This window comes from Triticum urartu, chromosome 1 (assembly GCF_003073215.2).
Source record: "Triticum urartu cultivar G1812 chromosome 1, Tu2.1, whole genome shotgun sequence".
NCBI classification, from domain to species: domain Eukaryota; kingdom Viridiplantae; phylum Streptophyta; class Magnoliopsida; order Poales; family Poaceae; genus Triticum; species Triticum urartu.
The window spans coordinates 326,411,677-326,419,254 of NC_053022.1; the positions used below are offsets into that span (position 1 = coordinate 326,411,677).

Here is a 7,578-nt window from a genome sequence, read left to right on the forward strand (position 1 = left end):
CGTTCCTTCCGACATTCAGGTTACGACAACGACCACTAATGGTCTCCCATGTACGCGGCTAATGGGTGGTCTCTATTATTACTCTATCCAAGGTCAGCGGTGTCTCAAGGAGGGAGATAGCTTCTATCACCATTGTACCTTCACTCCCTACTTCACTCTGATAGTAATATCCTTCATTACCATCAAGGCAAATGTTGTGCGGGCGACTAACACACAACATCAAGAAGAATATTGACATAAATCATATATACCTAAGAGATTCATCCTCACTACCTTAGTTATCTCAACATGCAAGCATGCCACCTCACCGTACAATTATGAATCGGACCCCACCTCAACATGCAATCATGCATGGAAAAAGTTCCACCACAACATTGAACCATGCATGGGGAAATGTTTTCATTCAATTATTCTTCCTTATTTCAACAAATTGTATACAACTATACATAATCAAATATAATAAGTCTTTATTTTAAATTTCGGTTCACATGTTATCAACCTAAATTTTCATCAACCAATTCCCGCAACAACGTATGAAGTATCCTCTAGTATACAAAGAGAACTGTGTATCTTATCAGCTCATACACACATCAGGGTTCCTTCATATCATATAGAACTAGGAAGTTTACTTGGACAAGGAGACTGCTACTCCCGTAGGAGTTGTTGGATTTTCCCGAAGAGGAAGGATGATATAGCACAACAACAAAAAGTATTTCGCTCAGTTAAGAACCAAAGTTTAATCAAACCAGTAGGTCTCAACAAGCTAACATGATAAGCAGCACATGCACACAAAAAAAATAAAAGCTTGCACCCAACTTGGCAAGGGGGTTGTCAATCCACTCATCTCGCTAGTTACAAGATTAAAAGCAAATAGTGGATGGATAATGATATAGTGGAATAGCAAAATAATGAAAGTAAATAAAAGAGCAATTGTGTAAATGCAAGTATAAATAGAGAATGGATCCATGGGCCATAGGTTCACTAGTGGCATCTCTCTCGAAAGCAGGTAATGGCATGGTAGATAAATTATTGTTGGGCAACTGATATAAAAACATCATTCATAATTATGACCATTCATGGCATAATCTTGTATAGGCATTACATCTGTGATAAGTAGACCATTATCCAACTGCATCTAATACTATTACTCCATCCCAAAACCACTATCCAACATGCATCTTAAGGTATTAAGTTTAATGGAAAATAGAGCAATGCAATAAGCAACATGACATAATATAGACGGGAAAATAATCTAGCAATAAGATTAAACCCCATCATTTTACCTTATAGGAAACAATACAAATACGTGTCTTGTCCCTTTCTGTCACCGGGATATAAAACACCGTAAGATTGAACCTAATAATATGCGCCACTCCCTCTGAAGAATTACCCATCTATCTTGGCCAGAGAAGACAAGTAACTCGGAAAGCATACATAGCTACTCAATTACACATCAAAGAAACTTCAAAAGATTCAAATATATTCAATGAACAATCTGATCACAAATCCACAATTCATCAGATCCCAACAAACACATCATAAGAATTACATCGGATTGATCTCGGAGGAGAACATGGTATTGAAGATCAGAGAGAGAGAGAGAGAGAGAGAGGCTACTATGGACCTGTAGGTCCTAAGGAACTGCTCAGACATCATCATATAGGCAACAAGGTTGATAAAGAAGCTCCCTCCAATGGCTTTCCCCTTCAGCAGAACTTTGGAACAGGGCTCCAGAAGGGATCGCTTCGGAACAGAGGCTTGCGGCGGCGATAAAATTCTTTCGGGTCTCCCTCTGAAGGTTTCAAGAATTATGGAATTTATAAGCGGGGGAATTAGGTCAAGACGTGGCTTAGGGGGGCACAAGTCTGGGTGGCGCGGCCACCCCCTAGCCGCGCCACCTGCCCTTGTGGCTGGCTCATGGCCCCTCTCGATGTCTCCTGAAGCTTCTAGGGTCCTTCTGGTCTAGAAAAAATCATCAAAAATTGGCATCATGTTTGGACCTTCCTAAATATGGATTTCCTGTGAAACAAAAAACAAGCAGAGAATAGGAAATGACACCAGGCACTAAATTAATATGTTAGTCAAGAAAAATAATATTAAATGATGTAAAATGATAATATAAGTATATATAAGTGATAATATAGTAGCATGAAACAATCAAAAATTATATAATCATTTGAGACGTATCGGAGACAACAAGCATCATCAAAGTGGTCATGGCAATGATAGATAAATGATTACTGTAACACTTGTAGGAATCCATGCTATGTCTTGGTATTATACAAAGAGATGAGTGGAGTGTTGGTGATGGCGATGATGATGATGATCGACGCGATGCCAGAGTCTCCTTGACCGAGTTGATGGCGTGGTGATGCCCTTCCAAAGGTGAGGTCTCTTGGTTCTAGAGCATGGTTATAATATCTCTGTTCATATACTGCGAGATAAACTTCCGGGTCGTTGGCAAACTGACGCCTTTCCCCTTGTTGAACTAGGGGGCCATGTCCGTACAAGCACCGAGACCAATGTCGTGAGGTAAACTTGATAAACAAGATTAGTCCTCACTAAGCCCATATTATATCAACACCAAAATACCATTAGGGATACATGCACTTCGAGTTCTATGCAAAGACTCGCGTTTAAGAAGGATGTTGTAAAATGTGAACCTTGATAAAATATTACCGAAGGAAAATGGATAACCAAGCATTTAACTACCACTTTACTTAATATTGTTATTCCTCATGAATTGTTCCAGAGGTATACTTTCTTTACAAATGATTTCTACGATATCTGTTTTTTTGTTCAGGGAGTTTCTACCATATCTTCAGGTCCAATCGTGACTTCATATTTTCTCCAATTTTGCTTTTGTTAGACAATGATTAGGTTCCTAAGTCTCAAATTTTGGGTCATGCAGATATTGATGACCCTTCATGTATGGATTTTTTTTCCTTCGCCGAATCTCCATGTACACAACTCCACAATTATGTGTTTGAAATTGAAAAGTGTGTGTTAATGGCAATGGAAGGAGATTTTGACCCGATGAGCCATTGACGTAGGTGATAAGATTGGATTGGGATTATGAGGGCAGACATAGTAGGTGAGCCACTCAATAAGAGTTGAACCAATAAAATATGCATGCCCCGTTGCAACTCACCGGCAATTAGCTAGTCCTGAGAAAAAGGATACTCAGATGCTCAGAAAATACTTCTAGCACAATACTCTACTACGAAACTGTTATTTATTTTGCTGGAACTGAAAGTTAGCGCCACAGATAGCATGTTGATATGAGCAATATTCGCTCGGAAATGTGATTAACCAGGTCGCTTTAATATCAGAACTTCAGAAATGTAAACTATCACATCTTCCAAAGATGACAATTTATACATTTAAGCCACTGCACTTAAAGATATAGCAGGGCACAAGGATCAAGTGATACAGCTGAGAGATACCAAAAGGGTGGTGAGAAAACAGTGTGGTTATTCCAGCAGTACTGCGTTGATATGCTTACACCTCCTCGATCAGAACCTTGGACTGAGGGTTGTTCTTTCTACCTGCCTTCCTCAGTCCGCTTCCACTGTCCAGCTCCTCAAAAGCCGCTTTCTGCACCTCAACGATGCGAGCCAACGATGGCCAGGCCTCACTTGGCTGCTCATGAGCCCAGCATGTCATGAAGAACAGCTTCCTACCCGCGGCATGGAGCTTTTTGAAGCTCCGTGCCTTTTCCGTCTCGCCCATTTTGTCTTCCTTGAGGATGCTCTCACCAGCTTGGAAGAGCCTGTGGAAGTCACACAATGCACAAACCACTGCATTGCCTCCTAAGGAGAGGATTGTGATGATATCATCCACAAGTCCAATAGCAAACCTGAAACCTCCGGTGTGCCTGTAAGCTGGGGAGCATGTCTCCTCTATGCACGTCGTGAGCGCTTCAGATACTGTCTCAGGTTTAGCGCCGTCCCCCATGACTTTCGACATAGACAAGGCAACAGTTGAAGCACCCAAAGGATCAGACTGCCAATCACCATTGTAGAGGCGAAGTGTGAAGCAGTAACTGTAGAGAATATCAACTAAGTGAACAGTGAGCAAAGGAGATGGCTCTGCCCTGGTTAGCTGTTTGAGTGATGGGAGAGGAGATTCTGGCCCTTCTGGTATTTCATGGATGATAGATTCTGACGCGGTCATTGGATCTGATAAAGTAGTATCGTCTGTACTTATTTGTCTGATAAGCTGGGTCCCATCATGACTAAGAGAGATCGACTGAGCAGAAGGATTTTTCCACCATGGAGTCCATGGTTCAATCATCTTGCTGAGTTCACCAGAGGCCAGAGCTTGACGAAATCGTTTGATTTCATCATCAGAGAGGTCCTCAAGCTTGATTTCGTCACCTATTTAGTAGAAAGAACAAATAAGAACTCAACGCAGAACCTGACGGACAATGCGGAAATCTGCTGGTTCAACAATACATCCAATGTAGAACGGCAAAGGCTTAATAAAATACAAATGTGCAGGAAAAGGGAGGTGCTACAAAATGATTGGCTAATGCCATTTACATCTAAGCTACACTTAAACATCACACAACAAAACTGCAACATGAACAAGTTAGTTAAAGAACCTACCATAGTGTTACAAGATGCTACTGAGTTATCACAATTATAAAGGTCAGGAGTAAATGTAGCATACCAGAGATGGCTTTCTGAATAAGCTCCTCTGACAACATTGACTCTGCAGGGTAAAAAAAAATGTTCAGCATTGCGAAAGTGAAATCACTGATGGCATAAAAGAACAGATAAATTATCTACAAGATAGTTCAGTGTCTATCAATAATCACCCGAAGGACGCATACAATGATTTCACAAAAGGCAGTTCCAACTAACTGTGTCGAACTAAATTGTAAATTGTAATGTTCACCTTTTGCCCAGTAACCTTAATTTCAACCATTTTTATGCAATTGCAGCCTGTAAGCAATACTTTCTACAACGGTAACTATTACAACTAGATATAAGCACCAAGAAGAAATCGTACCATATGTCAACTATCTTGTTTGTTATCTATCATCTAGTTTGCTACTTGTACACCTATAGACGAACAGAGAATAAAAAGAGCTCAGCTGAGCATCTCAAAGCAATAAGACTGCAATTAGAAATCTTAACTGAAAACACAGGGATCCACTTTTATAGTGCCTTCTACAGTATAAGCCTCCATGCCAATTACTAACAGTTTTGAGAGGAAATGGTACACAAACAGAAATCATACTTTTGCAGGACTGAAAAACCAGAAGATAATTCCTAAAACAACACTTCAAGAAAGCTCAATATGACTACAGAGATAATCAGACACATTGAAGCAATAGTTGACAGCTATGAAAGCCTCAATAAGAATGCATACACATCTGAAGTGCAGAAGACTGCAGGAGCGCCTGTGCGTAAACCAAGGGATACACTATGCTCTATGGTTGTCAAGCATACGTGCATATAACAAACAAAATCTTGTTAAACCAACATACCATCTTCACCATCGGACTCCATTTCTTCTTCCAAGTGGAACCGTCTGAGTATATCAAGCATCTTCCTTTTTGATTCATCTTCAGGCTGAATTTGCTTAAGCTCCTCCGTAACATTCTCACGCATAAATGACTCAGTGCATTGCACACTATGCCCCTATTAAACAAGAATGAAACAAAATATTACATTATATACCTAGCAATAAAACCCTTTGATGTAAAGCTAACTGCAAACACTGAAAATAGTCAAATACCAATCTTCCACAGTACCTACACGCGTACTGAAGAAGACACACAATTCCACAGCTTATCGACGGAAAAATCACGGTAACGAAAATTACGGCATTCAGCAGTGAACAAAACAACGCAATATAACCCCACAGAACCAGTCTTCCACAGTACCAACATGCACATATTTTTCCTCATACTAACTGGTGAATGTACTTATATAGATCCATCCCTGTTCAGAGTAGCAAGCAGATGTGAACTATGGTACCTAATTGCATGTGACCCAAATCCCAGCCTCCTCCAAATTTCTACACCTTAATGTCAGTGGCGGAGTCTGCTCATTAAAGAGCCAGGGCAAGACATATGTGCAGCGAAAGTTGATAAGATTTTGCCCGGATTAACTCTTAACTGAACTTACTTTCTCTAATAGAGTATGAAGGAGATGCACTGTGGGAACCCAGGCTCGCCAGGTGCTGGCTCCACCACTGCATCCCATCGAAATGTTAACAGATCCGAACTATGTTTCCATGTATCTCAAATAACCTATGACACAAAAACAGGGAAAATGCATAGTTACTTCCGTCCTTTCAATTGGTTTGCTCTAGTAATCTTATAAATACATGCACGTTACTAAAATCCAGCATGGCGCCATTATTATTGGTGTAGCATGACGCATTGCGACTTTTTTCAGAAATTCACATCAGACTGACGCAAAGAGGCAATTCCTAGATAAACACTCAAAAGCTAACTATGTCCCCACATTTTCGTTTTAGCCTGTTTTGCAACGAAACAGCTGCATGCAGTATGAAAAGCAACAAGGAAGTTGTCAGAAAAGTGTATACTCTGAATACCGTTTCCGACAAAAGTTTACAGCTCCACTGCGGCAATTCGACGAACACCGCGTGGGCATAACCAAATGAGAGATCGTTAAACTTCCAGCGCTGTGCCACAAACTTTCAGGCAGATAACGCGCAGAGAGAAACAAGGAAGGGGGAGAAGGACACACCTTGTAGCACGTAAGCGAGCAGTAGCGGGAGTTGCAGCGTGGACAAGTGTACTGCGCGAACTGCTTCTGACATCTGCACAAACACCAGACGCGCGAATGTCAATCATCAGGATTAGACAAGCCAGAGGAGAGAAAAACGTAGGGAGGGAGCGGGGGGCGGTGAGGACGCACACGCGGCAGATGACCCTGGTTTCCGCGAAGGAGGAGGACGGGCCGGAGGAGACCGAGGCGGCGGCGTCCTCGGAGACCACCACGACCCTCTCCATCGCCGGCGAGTGGTGGCTGCTCCCGCTTCTCGTGCGCTGACCCTCCGGTGCGCGCGGGCTTTTTGGGGCGATTCCTTCCCGGCGTGGCGGCGAGCGGCGAGCTTTCTCGAAGCTGAAACTGGAAGAGACGCTCGAAGCTGGACGCGGAGGATGAGAAGAGAGAAAAGTCCATATTACCCTCGACAGAGGGAGTAAAAACTGGCTATCGAATATTTTCGTTTGCTACTTCCTCCGTACACGCTTTTATATTTCTTTACAGAGGAAGTAACATTTACAGCTACAAAATTTATTGGTTTTTAGTAAATTTTAAACTGTGTATAAGTTCAGAGCGCTGCTACACACGACGTTGTGCGTATGAATTCTGCACGACATCGCATATCACTTTGTCCATTCATATCATCCAAGTACAGTGGACGGTTGGATTTGCCGTCGTTTGGTTGTTGTGCAGACTGAATCGTCTGCCCAGTAGTTTCGATAAGTTAAATTGATGATAATCTTTTCTTTTTAGATTATTAGAAAAAGGATTGGTGATCACAGATTTTAAGCTGTAAAGGAGCACGTCCACTTCCAGTCGTGCTTTAGAG

The 7,578-nt window shown here is 41.7% G+C and overlaps 1 protein-coding gene across 3 annotated transcripts; it reads right to left on the reverse strand.

Annotated features, from left to right (window-relative positions):
- Positions 1-3,282: 3,282 nt before the first annotated feature.
- Positions 3,283-7,156, reverse strand: LOC125510126 (zinc finger HIT domain-containing protein 2). 3 transcript variants are annotated; one of them, XM_048675223.1, is made up of 6 exons: positions 6,900-7,156; positions 6,729-6,801; positions 6,141-6,265; positions 5,498-5,651; positions 4,675-4,716; positions 3,283-4,379 (listed from the first exon to the last, which is right to left on the reverse strand). In XM_048675223.1, the coding sequence occupies exons 3-6, from the start codon at positions 6,216-6,218 to the stop codon at positions 3,502-3,504; spliced, it is 1,152 nt and encodes a 383-aa protein (XP_048531180.1). In that variant the 5' UTR covers positions 6,219-6,265; positions 6,729-6,801; positions 6,900-7,156; the 3' UTR covers positions 3,283-3,501. The 3 variants fall into 3 exon arrangements, with proteins under 3 accessions (XP_048531180.1, XP_048531175.1, XP_048531188.1); XM_048675218.1 differs by lacking the exon at positions 6,141-6,265; XM_048675231.1 differs by lacking the exon at positions 6,900-7,156 and having other exon boundaries at positions 6,141-6,207; positions 6,729-6,794.
- Positions 7,157-7,578: the final 422 nt, after the last annotated feature.

What these genes read in the sequence shown, in the direction of transcription:
- LOC125510126 (XM_048675218.1), bottom strand. Translation starts at nt 6,994, where the DNA reads ATGGAGAGGGTCGTGGTGGTCTCCGAGGACGCCGCCGCCTCGGTCTCC. An exon ending in ACCAGGGTCATCTGCCGCGT is followed by an intron (nt 6,802 to 6,899) that starts GTGCGTCCTCAC and finishes GTGTTTGTGCAG; the next exon opens with ATGTCAGAAGCAGTTCGCGC. An exon ending in GGAGTCCGATGGTGAAGATG is followed by an intron (nt 4,717 to 5,497) that starts GTATGTTGGTTT and finishes TTTACCCTGCAG; the next exon opens with AGTCAATGTTGTCAGAGGAG.